Source organism: Juglans microcarpa x Juglans regia, chromosome 3D (assembly GCF_004785595.1).
Source record: "Juglans microcarpa x Juglans regia isolate MS1-56 chromosome 3D, Jm3101_v1.0, whole genome shotgun sequence".
Lineage (NCBI taxonomy): Eukaryota > Viridiplantae > Streptophyta > Magnoliopsida > Fagales > Juglandaceae > Juglans > Juglans microcarpa x Juglans regia.
In genome coordinates this window covers 30,439,055-30,457,402 of record NC_054598.1, presented here as the reverse complement: position 1 = coordinate 30,457,402, position 18,348 = coordinate 30,439,055, and the positions used below count along the sequence as shown (strand labels likewise).

General features: G+C 37.3%; 4 protein-coding genes across 4 annotated transcripts in view; 3 read left to right on the top strand and 1 right to left on the bottom strand.

Annotated features, from left to right (window-relative positions):
• The first annotated feature begins 7,776 nt into the window (after positions 1-7,776).
• LOC121254731 (60S ribosomal protein L9) lies at positions 7,777-9,689 on the top strand. Its single transcript, XM_041154875.1, has 3 exons — positions 7,777-8,336; positions 9,203-9,325; positions 9,412-9,689. The coding sequence occupies exons 1-3, from the start codon at positions 7,962-7,964 to the stop codon at positions 9,496-9,498; spliced, it is 585 nt and encodes a 194-aa protein (XP_041010809.1). The 5' UTR covers positions 7,777-7,961; the 3' UTR covers positions 9,499-9,689.
• Positions 9,690-11,133: 1,444 nt separating this feature from the next.
• LOC121254734 (legumin type B-like) lies at positions 11,134-12,420 on the top strand. The gene is made up of 2 exons (XM_041154877.1): positions 11,134-11,500; positions 12,119-12,420. Exons 1-2 carry the CDS (start codon positions 11,302-11,304, stop codon positions 12,385-12,387), a joined length of 468 nt encoding a protein of 155 aa, XP_041010811.1. The 5' UTR covers positions 11,134-11,301; the 3' UTR covers positions 12,388-12,420.
• A 1,146-nt stretch (positions 12,421-13,566) lies between these two features.
• Positions 13,567-14,372, bottom strand: LOC121254735. Its single transcript, XM_041154878.1, has one exon. The coding sequence runs from the start codon at positions 14,187-14,189 to the stop codon at positions 13,785-13,787; it is 405 nt and encodes a 134-aa protein (XP_041010812.1). The 5' UTR covers positions 14,190-14,372; the 3' UTR covers positions 13,567-13,784.
• A 2,010-nt stretch (positions 14,373-16,382) lies between these two features.
• The window catches only part of LOC121255210, a 2,271-nt gene continuing 305 nt past the window's right edge, over positions 16,383-18,348 (top strand). The window contains exons 1-4 of the mRNA XM_041155490.1: positions 16,383-17,027; positions 17,221-17,661; positions 17,989-18,067; positions 18,178-18,348. The exon at positions 18,178-18,348 is cut by the window's right edge and continues 305 nt beyond it. Coding sequence (XP_041011424.1) covers positions 16,383-17,027; positions 17,221-17,661; positions 17,989-18,067; positions 18,178-18,348 — 1,336 coding nt within the window. The remainder of the gene's footprint in view (positions 17,028-17,220; positions 17,662-17,988; positions 18,068-18,177) is intronic.

The following is an 18,348-nucleotide window of genomic DNA, read 5'->3' as shown; positions in this document are numbered from 1 at the left end:
GAATGTGAGCCACGACATAGGTGCATGGGGTTGGGCTACAGGCGTGCGTGCAGAGGAGCTACGGGCCTCAGGCTGGGCTCGAAGGATGGGCTCGGTGGTGGTGGTCGGTGGCTACGGTGGGAGGCCGAATCGACGGCAGCGGCGGATCTGGGCTGCGATGGGGACACGAGTGAGAAGAGAGAAACGGGAACGAGAGGGGAAAACGGGTGAGAAGAGAGAAACGGGTTTTCAGAAGAAAAAAAAAAAGAGTGACATGTAAGGTGTGCTACGGATCAACTGTGAATAGGGGCTGATCCGTAGCATTACTCTTTTATCTTTCAAAAAAGTCTTGGGAGCAACCCCTGTTCACGCATCATCCAAAACACACCTTACGTGGCAAAAAAAATTGACAAATTTATCCCTAAGCAAATTGACAAAGTCCCACGAAGTCCCCCCTCCCCCCCAAATTTGAAAAGTTGAAAACACTTCATTGCTACCGAGGGCTGATCTGAGCTGCGATGGAAAGGGAGGAGGGAGTTGCCGTGATTGGGGTTCGACGGTGGGGTTGCTGCGAGGTGTGAGGCTCGGTGGTGGTGGCTAGGCTAGTGTACGGTGGCGGCATGGTGGTGAGAGAGGGGGAGACCCATTTTGGGTTAGGCTGATCTGAGCTGTGATGGGGGGTTGCCGTGACTTGGGTTTGACGGTGGGGGTTGCTGGGAGGTCGTGCGGCTCGGTGGTGGTGGCTGGGCTGGCTTACGGCGGCGAGCGGCGGTATTTTGGGACTAAATCCGTGTGAGACCCATTTCAGGAGTGGAGAGGACGCTGCGCGTGGAGGCTTGAAGGTGGCTAAAGGGTTGCCGGTGTGAGGGAGAGCTGGTGAGGTGGTCGATGGTGCTGCTCCGTGGCCGACAGTGGTGGAGAGAGGCCGAACATGATTCGATTGCTTGGCGAGGAAGGAGTACGCGGCGAGGCGAAGGAGGAGTACACGAGCATCAGCGGTACCGATGGTGAGGCTAGAGGCTGACGATGGTGGTGGCCGGTGACTGCGGGTGGCGCACGGTGGGGCTGGGTGGGTTGAGAGAGGGAATCGGGTGGGGGTAGGGGCTGGGTAGGGTGAAAGAGGGTCGGTTTTGGATTTAAAAAAAAAAATACGTCACGTGTGCTATGGATCAGCCGTGAACAGCTCTTATCTTTCTACTTATTTTAGTTAGTTATTTTTAAGTATTTAATCTCTACCATTGAATTAGATTTAGGGACCCCTAGATGTAGGGCCTAAATTAAATCCCTAGAAAACCCTAATCCCCCTCACTTTTCCCTCTTCCCTCTCTCTCCTCCCCTCCCTCCACGCCGTCCCCTTCTCTCTCCCCGATCTCCCTTCTCCCGCACGCCTCCATTGCGACCTAGCTAAAGCCGCTACCACATGCCGATGGCACCATCTCACCGGTGACCTCCCTCCACCTCTAATCCCCTCCCCCACCACAGATCTTTCTCTCTCCCCAAAACAAGCTCGTAGCGCCTCTCTCCCTCTTCCCTCGATTTCTTTCCACGGCGCCGCATGCCACCACTGTGAGTAGCCCTCCGCCACCGAGCCTCACTGATCACCTCCATCCAGTGGTCCCCAGCCCATTGCCGTGCACCTAGACCCTCCACCGAAGCTCACTCACTCTCTCTCTCTCTCTCCCCCTCTCAGATTTTACTCGATCTCCTATGTTGCCGCCGTGTGCCACCTCCATCGCCACCCCCGGCTAACCCTCAACCACACCCCATGCCACCACCGTACCCCAGCCAGTCTAAGACCTCTACCTCCCTATCGGCTTCTCCCTCCACCCACGCCTCTGCTGCCACCACCTTTAGCCCCCTCTACAACCACACCACACCACACCACGACCACCCCTCTCCTTCTCCCTTCCCGATCTCCTCAGCCACGACCAATCCCACGAAACAGCCCATGTCCTCCTGCACTCCACGTACAGTCAGATCACTAAACCAGCGGCTTTTGACACCAAGAGACCATGACGGGCAGCAAGTGGCACGTGACGATTTCAACCCCTCAGCATGGTATAATTTCTACCTCTTCCTCTCGGTAGTTGATTATGTTGTGAAGTTGATATTAAATGGTGTTGTGATTGTGCTATGCTGTGAACTATGAACGGAGTTGTTGTGATGTGGCTGTGTAGTTTAAGTGGTGGGGTTATTGAGCAGTTGTGTACGGTGTGAAGTGATGTGGCGTTGTGCAGTGTGACGTAGTTGGTGATATACTAGCATGTTGTGAGGTGACGAGACTATGGTGAATGTGCTCTGTGTAGTGAACTGTGCTTTGTGATGTGGTTGTATATCGTGTGAAGTATTGAGATAGTTGTGTAGTCTGTGAAGTGGCATGATGTCAAGTGAAGTGTTATGTTAGTTGGGTTTGAGTTGGATGTTGGTGTCGGAGTGTGTAAAGCTTGTATGCACAAGCGGACGTTTTAGTGGATTATATATTGATTTTAGGTGATAACAATGGGTAAGGTATATGTGTAAATTGGTTGGACATATGTGCTGGATAGATTTACCGTATGTAATGGATAATCTGTCTTAAGTATGAGTATACAATGTTTAAGCCTCAATGTTGACATAAATTTTTTTATTATGCATGGTTAAAATTACGGTGAAATGTTGGTTAGGTTATATATGAATGAAGGAAGGGATGTATGTAATGACTAGGATTGGGTTGTATAACTTGGTTGGTTTGAGTTATGCATCGGAAATGATAGTTTGATAGAAAGAGTGTGATGAAAGTGATAGCGTGTCTTAACCTTTAAAATGAATCAGGTTCACTTTAAAGGATAAGAATATAGAGTAGAATGCTGTGTTTGGAAAGATGACCTCAAGTGGGTCCCAAGTTATGTGTTGGAGAATTTTGAAAAACATGATAAAGGAAAGCATAGAGAATGAAATTGGATATTAGAGTGTGTTTGAGTGAAGGAAGTCCAAGTGGATGATAGTTTATACATTTTCTAAGTTTAGTTACCAATGTACTTGAGGAAGGAAATGACGTTAAGGTTATGTATCCATGTAGGTTGCCATCTAATATGCACATGAATGGACTGCATGAAATGTAAATAGCATGGAGTCTAGGTAAGTATTATGTTCATACTCTTATAAAGTTTTCTAAATGATATGAAATGAAAAAGTGTTTCTCTTTATGATGCTTTATGAAAATGAAACGAAGTTTTGTGAAAATATGCTATAAGTGTTTAAAGGTATATGTAAGTAAATGCCTTCTTTGGCAGCCACTATTTATGCACTTAAAGTAATAGTTGTATGCATGTGAATGGATATTATATAATGTAACTATTGTCTTTATTTTCTATGAAATGAAATGTTGAGGTTTACGTTGGATACTTTTAAATGATGTTTAAAGGATGCGATGAAATTGTAAGGGTATAACCGGTCCAGTTTGGTCCGATTTTAGAGAAATTTTAGAACCGAACCGATATGTAACGGTTTTGGAAATTTAAGAACCAATACGGATTGATTCATCACAATTGGAACTTTCAATTTTTTCGATTTCGGTCCGGTCCGGTCCGGTTTTGCGGTTTATCATTTACATGTGTGATACTATATATGTTTAATATTATAACTTTTTTAATACTAAACTTAATTATGAGAATTTAATATTTATTATTAACAATTACTAATTCTTTAATGTTCAATTATAGTAGTATAATGTAAGTAATGTCTAACTTATTAGTAAGATTAATAAACTTGAATAATAAAGTTAAAATAGTATAATTAGTGTCTAATTATACTAGTATACTAATTTTAAGTTATAAGACTAATAGACTTGAAAAATAAGATTAGAATTTCATGTTATATTAATTAGAAATGTAGCATATAATATATATATATATATAAATTATATATAATATAAAAAATTAAAAATATATATGTACTAGTCTGGTTCGGTTTAAACCGGTTTAGGACCGGTTTTCGTTTTTAAGAACCGGTGCGTACCGGTTACAAACCAGACCGCATACCGGTTCGGTCTGGTTCAACTAGATTTTCAATTTTTTCTTATACCCTTAGATGAAAGTGTATTTAAATGGAAAAAAATATATTCATCATCTATTTTCTCATCATCATCTTATCATTCTATGATGTGACATTAGATGATAGGTTCACAAGTAAAATATAATAAATAGTCTTCAATCATCTAATGTCACATCGTAGGATGATGGAAATTAGATGATAAGTAGCATTACTCATCTAAATGACGCTATGAAAGTATATTTAAATGACCCTATGAAGTGAATTTTAAATGATGCTTTGAAATGATTTTTAAAGAATGCTATGAAATGAAGTTTATGTTTATGCTTTTAAACGATATTTATTAAATGAAATGGACTGATGAATGAATGAAAGGAATGAAAAGGAAAGTACTGAAATGAATGAATGTTTTAATGTATGAAAATATGTAACGGCTATAACTGAATGAATGAATGATGGTGCCAATGGACTGGGCAAATTGTAACGTCGAGTAAGTAGTATTGGTAGTGCACCCAATGTTGCCCCTTGACTGAAAGGTATTTCCAACCTGTGGCCACAGGGTGAATCCAGGTCCAAAAGACCGTAATCCCAACACACGAGACGTAACAGTGTGTACTAGCCAGAGGAAAAGTGAAAAGAGTAAGCTGAATGTATGAATGTTTTAGTTTGTTTATGAATGAATGTACAAGGTGTGGAAAATGTTTCATGAAAAGAAAACCATTTTTAAAGATAAACTACACCTTGTAATGTTTTTGAAGGAAACGAATGTTTACGTAAAGTATGTAGATGAATGATGAATACATGAATAAAAACTTTTGTTAGTATATTTTTTACAGTATGAAACAATACTTATTGAGTATTTGACTCATTTTGTTTTTATGTATGTCCCCTCTCCCTCTTAGGAACAACATGAGTAAGGAGTGTCAGGACAAATATGGCCCAAGGGAAGGGTGACAGAAGCCTAGGCCTATTTTTATGTAATGTATGAAAGTAGATTTTTACAAAAATGACTTTTAATTTAATTTAATGATTTCCGCTACAAAACTCTCTCTTAGATTTATAGAGTAGATCTTAATTTTAAATTTAGAATCTTTTATATCCTGAAAAGAAAATGGAAAAAGTTTTAAAATGGCCAATAATTCCCGTCTCATTTTCAAAAACTATTTTATAAAGTACCACCAAAAGAACGAGCATGACATTTACAAATTTGAGGGAAGATCTAATCTTAATGCCCGGGTGCCATTGAAGAAGTTGCATCGATTACTTTCTTTGTTTTACTCGAGTATGGTATGTTTTACTCGAGATGCAATCTAAATTACTATGGTATCTTTGTTTCCTTAATGTACAACAAAGTTTCCCGTCATATTGTAAATTGAACTACAAAGTAAATTGTAAACATATTGCTCACCAAAAATAAAAATAAACATATGTGACAAAACATCTCAAACATTTAATTTAACACAAACTCAAACAAATAAAGTTCTTATGAACAAATAAGGTTAACTTGTGGTTTTAGCTAAAACATAGGTTGGACTTGGAAAGCAAAAATTGGGAATAAAGACATTTTATACCCTCAGCTACCAATACAGACGGTTATTGAAACTCGCATATTACAACTTCAAACTGTTAAAAATTGGCACTTCACCATTCACTAAGAATTGATAATGCGGCATGTTGATTTAAAACACCAACAGTTTAAAAGACAAAAATATGTAGAGTACCAATAAGATTTAAAAAGAATAAAAAAAAGAACCAATTTGATGGTGCGTTCCTGGAGGAGAGACAAAACAAAGAAGAGTCTGGTAGAGAACGAAAGGTCTCAAAGAAGTATGGAGGAAAGACCACACCTTATGAGTTTCAGAAAAATATAAGTTTGTTCTATTGGGATTTCCTTTATTTTTTACAACAAATTTAGCCGATATAACTTTTTTTAAAAAAATTATTTCTAAATGAATTTGTTCTGTGCTAAAATGAGAATTTTCGGCTTAAATGAAATATATGTATTAATGACTTTTTTAAAATAATATTACATTATCTATTTTATGTGAAATGAATGTGTGATTGTATTCTAATTTAAAGGTGTTAAGTTAATATATCACTTTTTTCACTTTGATTTCTATACTCAAGATTAGGCCTCGTTTGGTTATATAAACCATCCCACCTCGTCTCATTTAATCATTAAGACTTTTTCAAATTCTCAAATAAAATATAATAAACAATTTAATTTTTCAAAATTTAAAACAAAATAATATTAAAATAATATTTTATTCAATTTTTAATTTTTATCTTATTTCATATTAACTTTCAACTTTCAACCTCACATTATATTAGTCAACTTTTAACCTCGTTTGTTTTCACAACACATCTCATCTAATCATGACAACTTTTTCAAATTCTCACACAAAATGAAATAAACAATTTAACTTTTTCAAATCTCAAAACAATAATAATATTAAAAAAATATATTCTAACAATATTTAATTCAATTTTCAATTTTTATCTCAACTCATCTCATATAATCTCATATGTGAAAACAAACGAGACTAAACTACCAATGGTTTTAAGGAAACTAAGATATTCTCCACTTATCTTATTTGATCCCATCTCCATAAGAAGCAATTTCAAACGTTAGCTAGCATTACCAATGGTTTTAATTAAACTAGGATATTCTTCAATCCGTATCTGATCTCCATCTCCCCGCAACGAATGTTTTGCTAGCTAATGAGTTGTCTTTGCTTGTCTTTTCACATATTGCACTTTCTAGGGCAATGTCTCCTTGAGGACCAAACTCATCTCAATCATTTGGTCATAGTTACTTTCTCAAGACTTACTATTTCATGTCTTATACTGTGATTCTAATATTTTCAACTTTATCTATCTTTGAGTTACGACTGCGGTTGACTTACATTGTACATCTTTCAAGTTTCATCCCTTACATTCCTTCCCCCCTGATTCTAAGAGGTGAGGTGCCTTCTTGTTTTCTTTTATCCTAATTGCCTGCTGAAACTATTCTACGTCTCCTATTTCTATTTTATTTACTTTGGTTGGATTAGTAAAACTTCCATAAAAGATTATGCAATTCTTTGGAATCATGTCTTTTTCATAATGCATGCTACCAATTTAGATTCCCCAATGGTCAATTTTCCCATCAACAGTTGTTAAGTGATAAAGGTAGATGGTGTATGAGATCTTATATAACTTAGGAATGAGAAGATCTTACTCTTTATAATAGTTCCAAATGAAGTTACAATTATATCATTAACTAGTTCTTTTAATATGTAAGTCAGATATGACTTAGACCTCCATTAGAGTAGTTTATATGGTATTAGGCGATCCCAATGAAGATGTCGAAAATTTAAAGGAGGACATTATGATACCCCATACTAAGTGAAAGCCAAAGCATCACTAGCAGCAAGACAATTCTACAGAATATGTGAATTCCAAAGCGATAAGATATTGATTTTTTAAAAAATTTCTCATTAAATTACAAAGTATTATTTAAGATTTAACGAAACTCATTTAAAGAAACTCATTTAATAAATTACCTTAAGAACTTGGAGGATGCTCATTCACCTAAGTTAAAATGCACCAAAAAAATCAAGTATTTTTAAAGATAATATAATTTACAATAAATTATATAAGGACATGGATGAATACATGGGGCTGGCGCCCTGGCGGCGGGTGAAACAACCGCTAGCTGGGGAATGGGCCGAGGGCCGAAAGTTATGCATATAGTACGGATCACTCATACTTGTAAACTAAGGAAACCCTCTCAACGGCTGGGCCCAATACAATAGTTCTAATTCTCGAAAGGAATTATTTAGGGTTTCTGCGTTTTTGTATACACAGACTCGTCACAGCTATATAAAGTCACCAGTCATTCTTGTTTCTAGGGTTTTGGTGCCTCCATTTTCTTCGCTTCGCTTAGACTCAGAAACAGAAACAGAGCAAAAATGAAGACCATTCTCTCGTCGGAGACTATGGATATCCCAGACGGCGTAAAAATCAAGATAAACGCCAAGATCATCGAGGTGGAGGGTCCGCGCGGTAAACTCATCCGCAACTTTAAGCACCTCAATCTAGACTTTGATCTCATCACTGACGAGGACACTGGCAAGCGAAAGCTGAAGATTGAGGCCTGGTTCGGATCCCGGAAGACCTCGGCGTCGATCCGTACTGCTCTCAGCCACGTCGAGAACCTCATCACCGGCGTCACCAAGGGCTACCGCTACAAGATGAGGTTCGTGTATGCTCACTTCCCCATCAACGCTAGCATCACCAACGCTAACAAGTCCATCGAGATCCGTAATTTTTTGGGTGAAAAGAAGGTACCTTTTCGGCAATTGTGAAATGGATTTTTCTTCTTTTGAGGTTCTGTCTTTTGCTTCGTTTGGATTTTGATGCTTGTTTATTGTTTTTTTTTTTTTTCCTGTCATCTGTCTTGTTTATATACGAATGGTGGTTTGATCTGTGAGAATTAGTAACGATATTCGAACCTTAGTTCATTATTTAGTTGAATTTATTAGATTGTTGGTGTAAATTGATTCTTTACTGGAAGGTTCCTAACTGGAAGAGTTATTTCATAGTTTTCCCGTTCCATGATAGATCTTATATTGTTTATTCTGTTAGTCTTGTTAATTTGGGTTCCTTTTTACTCCGTGCCCTTTCTGAAAATTTGTTTAGGATATGGTGGCACTGGATACTCCACTTTCCCTTTTTAAATATCACTGATACCATATTACTTCATTTTTTTTATTTGTACTGATGCTATATTACCTCGTGAAGCGGAATGGTAATAGAATAAAGTAGACGAAGTCAGTTTTTCATTTGGTAACTCATTGTTGCATCCTTTGGATAACGCTTTTATCAAGCGTAGATGCCTGCTTATTTGCACACTAAACACAAGAAAAGGATTGGAAGGGGGGCGGGATAAAAATAGAGTAGTTGGTATTGTTTAAACTGTTTTCTTGTTTCATATTGGTTGCCATTTGTTTGCACTGTGTTGGCTATTGTGGAAATTGTTACTACTCAAGGTGTATCTATCTTGCAAGTCTTGTAGAGCATATATATTGAGAGTGCATTTTTTGTCTTTGATGTTGCTAGGGGATTTAATTCAAGTACATTGATGTTAAACTTTATCTTATTCAATAGTGAAATGTGGACTTCATTGGACATTGTATTTTTTGGTTGTTAGGTAAGAAAAGTTGACATGCTTGATGGAGTGTCCATTCTCCGTTCCGAAAAGGTCAAGGATGAACTAGTTTTAGATGGGAATGACATTGAACTCGTTTCTCGGTCTTGTGCCTTGATAAACCAGGTCTCTCTCTCTCCCCAAATCCGAACAATCATTTTCATACTATGTTGCTTGCACTTACTGATCTGCCCTCTGTTTTGGGTTTGCAGAAATGTCATGTGAAGAACAAGGATATCCGAAAGTTTCTTGATGGTATCTATGTCAGTGAGAAGGGAACCATCCTTGAGGAGGAGTAATTGCTGGTGGGATAGAAATATTGTCTTAGTTTTTTGATTTGGTCTTTTTCTTTTACGCCTTTTGTTTTGCATTTTATAAACTTTTGAGCATAACATTATGAGCTTGTTTGGAATTTGATTTGCAATTTTGTATTGTCGAAATTACCGGTGGTTAATTAAGCCGATATGTGCTTCAAAATCAGTTTAGTTTATTTATCCTCCGTAATTTTGTTAAATTGAAATCATAGTTTTTGTGTTCACGTTGAATATTGTAAAATAGTTTGGTTCTCTTCAAGACTTGGGTGCTTTAAGTTGCGTTTGGATATTGATCTGAGTTCAATTGAGTTGAATTTTTTATGAATAATAGTGAGTTGAGTAGTGGATGGAGTTATGTGAGGTCCATCTAAATTGAGTTTAAACTGTGTTTGGATGTTTAGATGAGTTTAATACTTTTTTATGGAAAATTGAAAAAGGTTGTGGATTTCATGTATAAAGATATTTTAAGTTGGTTTTGAGTTAGAATGAGTTTAGTAATTTGAGAGTTGAGTGCTTAGATGTTAGATTCAATTTAAAATTAGATTGAATTCAGCTGAACTCAACGCAGCCTTAATCCTTAACGCATGATACCTCCTTATGCCTCCTTATGTTGTGGAGGACAGATTGGATCTAATATTCGTATCGTGTTGTTTACAATGAAAGCCACCATGATATTAGTTTGTTCTGTGTAGACATTCTGTTGAACATTGGTCCAACATGTATTTCGAAATGAGACGTTTCCAACTAACCTCCCCCTCCCCTGGTTTTGAGGTAATACTTTTATTTTTGAGATTTGGCACCAGGTGTCCAGGAATTGCTTCCCGACTAATTCCGGGAGTGTACTGGTCCACTAATTTCAGGAGTGTTCGGGTCTTTGTAAAGAGTGTTTTTCAAATGCATCACGGAAAGAAAATTTCTCAGTCTGAATTTATAATCATGGCTCAATCTATATATAACTCAGATTCCTGCCATTCAAGTCAATCAAATTAAACGTGAAAATTACTGTCAAAATATTTATAAAATAACTAATAAAAGTATTAATTATTTTATCAAAACATTCTCATTTCAGAACTCTTTTTACAAGTTACAATTAGGGGTGTAAAAAAAATCGTTTGAATTGGACCGGGTAGAATCAATGAATTGGTCCAGTTTGAATTGGTACAATACCCGTTCTTCAGAACTAAAATTAATGTGGTATCAGTTTTCATATTTTGAAAATCAATTTAAATTAAACCAGTTTTTTTTTTTTTCTCGGCAAATCATACCAGACTTTTATATATATTTATAATTTTTTATTTTTTATTATATATTATATGCTAAATTTCTAATTAATTTAATATAAAATTTAATCTTATTATTCAAGTCTATTAATCTTATAACATATGATATAACATAAAATTAATATTATAATTTTTAATATAACACTTGATATAACTTATAAATTTTAATCTTATAATATAAAATTAATATAACATAAAATTTTAATTTTAAACATAAATATTAATATTAAGTTATTAATATAAACTTAATTTTGATATATATTACAAGGATAAATACTTTTTGGTCTAATAAATTATATTATATATATTATCCTTTTGTCCTTCTTATCCGAATAAAGTAATAAACAAAGCATCGCGTCTGCTGCAGATCTTTACCAGTAAAACAATCTCCTGACTGCTAGCCTATACACACACACACCACATCATTCTCAGTCTCTTTGAGCGCATATATTCTCTGCTTTTTCACATTTGTTTATTGGTTTCACGGAAAGTTAAAAGAAGAAAAGAAATGGAGCTTGATCTTTCTCCAAGATTGGCCAAGAGAGTGTATGGTGGCGATGGTGGTCCGTATTATGCGTGGTCCCCATCAGAGCTCCCCATGCTGCGTGATCGAGGCAATATTGGTGCAGCCAAGTTGGCCCTTGGAAAGAAAGGTTTTGCTCTTCCTCGTTACTCTGACTCCGCTAAGGTTGCTTATGTCCTCCAAGGTATATATATATTTGGTATCTGATCTTTCATATTTTGATCTCTTTTTTTTCCTGTAGTTTTGTGGGTATCAATTTCTGGTTTCTGCTTAATGTTTTTTGCGTGTTCTGCTGTTGTTATTGTTGTTAGATTCATTGAATGTATAAGTAAACAGCTTGATTGTGTGTGTCTGTGTGTTTTTTGTTTTTTTTTTTTTCTGCGATTATGAATTTATTGAATAGATGGGTTTTTTGTTATGTAGAATAAGATGTCAATTTTTTTTTAAAAAAAAGTATTCTTCACTGAGTTTGTTGGTGAAATTTAAATAAGATTTCTCAGATTCTTTTGGAATATCATCAATACGTGAAAATAAAATAAGTGGAATTTAACATAATACCACCATGACTTATATATACCACTCAGCCTTGAAGTAGTTAGTCCAGGCAAGTGCCAGAATATTTTGAAATTTCTCTTGAAAGTAGTTCATGCAAATTCAGTTTTGTTGATGGCTTCTACCAAGATACAGACTATTGTTAGAATATGATCCCAATACCATTAGCTGCTCATGATATACAATACCATTTTTATTATAATTTAGATTATCTTTTTGGTTACTCTTCATTGATCTTTCTTTTCCATAGGTAATGGTGTAGCCGGAATTGTTCTTCCTGAATCCGAAGAGAAGGTCATTGCAATAAAAAAGGGTGATGCCATTGCTCTTCCTTTTGGTGTCGTTACATGGTGGTACAACAAAGAGGACACTGAGTTGTTATTTTCTTGGGAGACACTTCTAAAGCTCACAAAGCTGGTGAGTTTACTGATTTTTTCTAGACGGGTTCCAACGGGATCTTCACTGGCTTCTCAACTGAGTTTGTTAGCTGAGCATGGAACTTGGATGAGAATGTTGTAAAGAGCTTCGTTGGAAAGCAATCGGGCAATGGAATTGTCAAATATGTAAAGTGTGTGGTGTGAGATGATGAGTAGCTTCTTAAAATTTTCAAATTTAAAGAGGGCAGATGAATACATGGGGTGTGGCGCACTGGCGGTGGGTGAAACAACCGCTGGTAAAGGAAAGGTGGGAGGGAACAGGTCGCTGTTCCATCCTGATGCAAGTGCACAAGAAAATGTGGAGAGAATTTGAAAGCCATCGTAGGAAAATTGAGTACAATTACGCCATAAAAAGCATCCTCCTAGGATAATTTAAAGATACCTCAGCTCAACAACTGAAATAGGACAGGATGCCTACTCCAAAGGATAATGCTCGATCGACGGCTGGGCTCCTGCTAAGTAAGCCATGTGTTTTTTCACGGGGTTTTCTTAAATTATTTTTTATATAATTTTTTTAATATTTTAAAAAAATTCACAACATCATTAAAAAATATTTTCTTAATCAAAAAGTTAAAAAAAAAATATTAGTCTTCATGTTAGGGGAGCTCCTAATTGGAATTTTTTATTTTATTTCGTGATTAAATAAGTATTTTTTAATGATATTATAAATTTTTAATTTATTTTTTAAAAAATATTTAAAAATGTTAAAAAAATCTATATAAAAAAAGAAATAAAAAAAATACATGAAAATACATATTCTAGAGCATAGCCGGAGCCCAACGGTGCCCCTAGCATTATCCCTACTCAAAAATCCGAAAAAGAAATTTGAAAAAAGAAAAGAGAAGAGAACAGATCAAAATCCCTAACTTAAGATTTTTCTTTTGGATTCGGGGCTGAGTTCAGTTGGAACTTCATGAAAATTTCTTCATAAATCAAACAATCAAAGCCATATTTAAGCTCTCAACTCTTTAAAATAAAGTGGCCAAAAATAAATTAACAAAGAGCTGGATCAGAAGCGCACGCAAACTCTTGCCACAAATTCAAGAACCCTGATTCGTAATAACCATAATATCCAAGCATATTTATCCTTTTCACTTGGCTGTAACATTCGTTAATTATTTAATCTGGTTTTAGAACTAAATCGTATCCTTTAAAGACTTCCCCATAGATAATAAAAAACGTTCTGATATCCTCAATAACTCATGCAAATTAAAATAAAACAAAAACACAAACGAAATCAAACCCACAACCGTCACCGAAGAAAAAAATGGGACTTTTATATGTTTATATAACAGAAAGAATCGGAGGAAATGACAGACAATAGCCGTATATATATGCATCCTACATACAGAACAAAGAAAATGCACCGAATGCCTCTCCTCTCGCCCACATTCTCATAACAAAATGAACAAAAAATAAAAAGAAAAAACCAGACCAATCAATCAATGACATGAAGTCCATGAAACGCCTCAAAATCCATCAGAAAAGACCGAACAAAACGGAGAAACCGAGCACGATGAGCCAGATGATATGGACGAGAAGGAGGGCCTGACAGGAGAGAGGGCCTGGCCCACTGTTGCCGACCTCGCAGAACCCCAGCTTGGCGACCTTGACGCCGGCGCAGAGAGCGTCGGGGCAGCCGCACCAGTAGGTGACGCCGTCGACGCCACAGACTGGGTCGGCGCGGAAGCAGTTGATGGGGCAGGAGGCTGGCACAGAAACTGCGCCGCAGAGATCCGCGTCGTTCTTGCCGTTGTCTTGGGAATGTAGTTGGAGGACAGAGGAGTGGTCATCAGATTGGACGGTAGGGACGGAGCAGACGGTGAAGAGTACGGCGATCATGATGAAGACGGAAGAGAACGTAAGTTTGTAGAATTGGGCCATGAAGTTTGTCAATTTCGCAAAGGCGAGCTATGGAGGGCGCGCCTTAGGGAATCGAGAGGACCCAACCCAAGAAGCGTTGAATGTTAATGTCAAATTCTTCAATTAGGGTTCAGAATTTGGGTTGGAAGAAGGAGGAAGGAATGAGGATTTTTCTCTCTTTTTTTTTTTTTTTGTTGGAGGATTGGCCGTCCAAAGAGGAAAAGGTCTTGGGTATAGGTCGTGTGCGTTGGCGGTGGGTCCATCGGTAAGAATTTTGAAGAGGCAAAAGCAAGGCATCGTCATTTGTTTGCCGTTGTACAGTTGGTTTTTAGGTTTTTGAATCTCGTTTATAGGCTTCACCGGTTATGGTTAGTTGCTTTCTTCGCAACTGTACCGGTTATGGTTCGTCGGTTATGGTTTGTTGCTTTCTTCGCCAATCTACGTACCTGTCTCTAGACTCTACTACGTTTAAATTATAAAATTATTTTTATTATTAAATTTATAGTATTTTTTGAAATTATATCAATTTCTAAAAATTAATATTGGACTCATCCAGGATCTTACCCATTTATTTATTTATTTATTTTTTAGTTAAAGAAAATAGAAATCATTTTTAATGAGTTTGTGACTTTTATTTTTTATTTTAAATATTTAAAGTATTTAAAAAATATTTAAAAATAAAAAAAAAATTTAGCCTTCTCTATGGTGGGTGGGTGTAATATAACTCATTTCTAAATTGCCATCCCCATTTGTCCAAAAAGTGACAAAAAAAGTTGCACATATTTAGTAGAATGGCAATACTTATATAATGGGTTATGTGTATTTGATTTTACTATCATGTAGTGTGGCTCATGAAATTTGTATATGAATTGATGATGTGTCTACATCTTATTCGTTATCGTTGTATCCATGAGAATGAAATTACCATTCTAAAGAGGGACCGATGGCATAACTCCTATATAATTATTTTTAAATATTTTAAAAAATTATTTTTTCTTCAAAATGATGTTCTTATCTTAGTTACATCAATTCATGTGATGTATTTTAATATGGACCCTTCTCAATTGCGTAATTGAATTAGATGATCCAATTTGAGAGATAGATATACACGTAGATGTTCCAGAGGATGGAGTGGGATGGGGAGAGTTTCTCCGGATTAAAGTGGAGCTATGTCTAACGAAGAAAATGGCTCGAGGACGGATGATTAATGTACAAGGCAAACGAGAATGGATTCTTATACAGTATGAAAAACTACCTAAGATATGTTTCAAGTGTGGCCAAATGGTTCATATTTCGGGTAGTTGCTCAGATGAAGGGAGCAAGCATTCTAAGTCTGAAGAAACTACTGGCCAGTTTGGGCCATGGCTGCGCGCTGATGTGATACAAAAGCGAAGGTCTTATGTAAACGTCGAAGGGAGTTTTTTCGAGGAAAACTCTTCAAAACACTACTGGAGAACGTCGCATCCAATCCAATAGCACGACGTGTCGGTAAGGTTTCACCTGAACAAGGGGTGGCGGAAGGAAGAAGATCGGAAGCGGTTAAGGACAGACAAACTGGAGTTTTGAATTTTAATTCGGAGTGTAACGTGCATGAGGAAGTTAATGGTGATAGCGAGAAAAAAGGGGGAACCGTTCCATTAAGTGATTTGGAGATCACGCAGGCTAACGGTCAAGAGATAGGGAGTGATACAGGGGAAGGAAGTAGTTACATTGGTTTTAAAGGGGAGGGAAAGAAACGAGCTAACGTGGATATGGGCTCAACTGAAGAAGGCCCAGAAAGCAGATTGTGTGGTGTTGATGGGCTGGTTGATAATTGTGTTATTGAAGACGTAAGAAACCTAAGTAAAGGTGCGGAGTTCGTAGAGGAAGACATGAAGAATATGGTACTGGAGATGGTAAACAGCTTAGAAGTTGGAAGAGAATGGCTCGAGGGGTGGATCTTCAAACTATTGAAGGTTCCCAAGGAAGCCTTGCCAAAAGATTATATGTGAAAGACAAACTCTCCATTGAGAAGCAAAGGAATCCGAAGCGTAGTAGAATTGCTCGTGGAAATGCCTCTGAGGAGATTGCAACAGAATCGGTGGTGGCTGCTAGTCAGCCCCACCAAGCTAAATGATTCTCCTAAGTTGGAACTGCCGAGGGCTCGGGAACCCTCGGACAGTTCAAGACCTTTGCTTGTTAGTGAAGGATAAGAAACCCAATTTTTTTTTCTTAATGGAAACAAAGTTAAGTGCAGATAAATGTAGTAGACTCAAGTGGAGATTGGGGTATGATGGTTGTTTTGCAGTGGATGCACGTGGTAGAAGTGGCGGACTGGCATTATTGTGGAGAGCTGAAAACCAAGTTGATGTGCTTAACTACTCTGATCGACATATAAGTGCATGGATTAGAGATGTGGACTTTCCATCAAAATGGTTATTAGCAAGATTTTATGGTGAACTGGATGTAGCTAGGAGAACTGAAGCATGGGAATTTTTGGAATCTCTAAAACCAGATTTTCAAAGAGCTTGGTGTGTCCTTGGGGATTTCAATGAAATTTTGTTTAGTAATGAGAAGAGGGGAGGGAAGCCGAGGAGGGAAGCACAGATGGTTAGGTTTAGAGAAGTGTTGGAGGATTGTCACTTGCATGATCTTGGTTTTAAGGAAGATATGTTTACTTGGAGTAATAAACATGGGGATGGAACTTATACGAAGGAGAGATTAGACCGAGTGACAACTAATCCTATTTGGACTAGTATGTTCCAAGATTATGGGGTTGAAGTGTTAGTGGCTAGAAGCTCAGATCATAAGCCTTTACTTATGAAGTTTAGAGGTAAAGAAGAGGAAACTCGAAGAGGGAGGAATTTATTCAAGTATGAGGCAAGGTGGGAGTTAAATGAGGAGTGTGGTCAAGAATAGTTGGAAAGAGAGGGGGTAAACTTCTGATCCTTTGAGTAATGTGATGAATCTGCTCGAGAGGTGTGATAGAGATTTAAGGAGATGGAGCAGGGGATGAGATAAGAACAAGGGGAGGGAAATAAAGGTTCTGTCTGATCGATTAAAGACACTACAGGAGGCTGAGGATGAATATAACATTAAGGAGGTGAAGGAAATTCAATTGAGACTTGGTGTTCTATTGGAACAAGAAAATATTACTTGGAAACAAAGAGCAAAGAGGCATTGGTACAAAGAGGGGGATATGTATACTCGTTATTTTCACGCATGTGCTACGGAGAGGAAGAAAAAGAATACAATTAAAAGGGTGAAAGGGGAAGATGATGTGGTGCGGACTGATGTAGCAGAAATTGCTGGAGCTTTCCAAAGTTTTTTCACAAAGGTTTACACTTCTTCAGATCCATCTCTGGAGATCATAGAAAGATGCTTGGAGAATGTGGAGCCTCGAGTGTTAGCTGAGATGAATCTACAGTTGGATTCGGTTTTCACTAGAACAGAAGTGGATGAAGCAATCAAACAAATGGGGCCTCTCAAATCCCCGAGACCGGATGGCTTCACGGCAGGTTTTTTCTAGACTCATTGGGGTGCTGTAGGTGATGAAGTTAGTAAAGCTGCTCTTAGTTTCCTAAATGGAGAGGATAATCTTTCCTCTTTTAATCACACTTTTATTGCTTTAATTCCTAAAGTAAAAGATGTTGTGAATGTTAGTGATTTCCAACCTATTAGCTTATGTAACGTGATGTATAAGATTATTGCAAAAGTCATGGCTAATAGGTTGAAGAGAGTGTTACCTTTAATTATTTCTTGTAACCAAAGTGCTTTTTTACCGGGTCGTTTGATCACTGATAATGTAATGATTGCTTATGAAATTCTTCATTCTATGAAGACTCGCAAGAAAGGAAAGGTGGGAAGTTTAGCTTTGAAGTTAGACATGTCCAAAGCATATGATAGGGTTGAGTGTGGAGGTATTTGGAGGCTTTGATGGTGAAGCTGGGATTTAGTGAAAAGTGGATGCAAATGGTGATGGAGTGTGTCGGATCCATAAGCTATGTTGTTTTGGTTAATGGTATTCCAGGGGAGATTTTTTGTCCAAAGAGGGGGTTGAGACAAGGTGATCCTCTATCACCTTATCTCTTTATCCTTTGTGCTGAAGGCTTAAGCTCCTTGATTAATGCAGCAGAGAAGAAGGGAGATATTAAAGGTGTTTCAGTGAGAAGAGGTGGGACTAGTATTAATCATTTGATGT

Coding starts and splice junctions, on each gene's coding strand:
- LOC121254734 (XM_041154877.1), top strand. CDS start 11,302: ATGGAGCTTGATCTTTCTCCAAGATTGGCCAAGAGAGTGTATGGTGGC. Junction 11,501..12,118: donor GGTTGCTTATGTCCTCCAAG/GTATATATATAT, acceptor TCTTTTCCATAG/GTAATGGTGTAGCCGGAATT.
- LOC121254731 (XM_041154875.1), top strand. CDS start 7,962: ATGAAGACCATTCTCTCGTCGGAGACTATGGATATCCCAGACGGCGTA. Junction 8,337..9,202: donor ATTTTTTGGGTGAAAAGAAG/GTACCTTTTCGG, acceptor TTTGGTTGTTAG/GTAAGAAAAGTTGACATGCT. Junction 9,326..9,411: donor CTTGTGCCTTGATAAACCAG/GTCTCTCTCTCT, acceptor TTGGGTTTGCAG/AAATGTCATGTGAAGAACAA.
- LOC121254735 (XM_041154878.1), bottom strand. CDS start 14,189: ATGGCCCAATTCTACAAACTTACGTTCTCTTCCGTCTTCATCATGATC.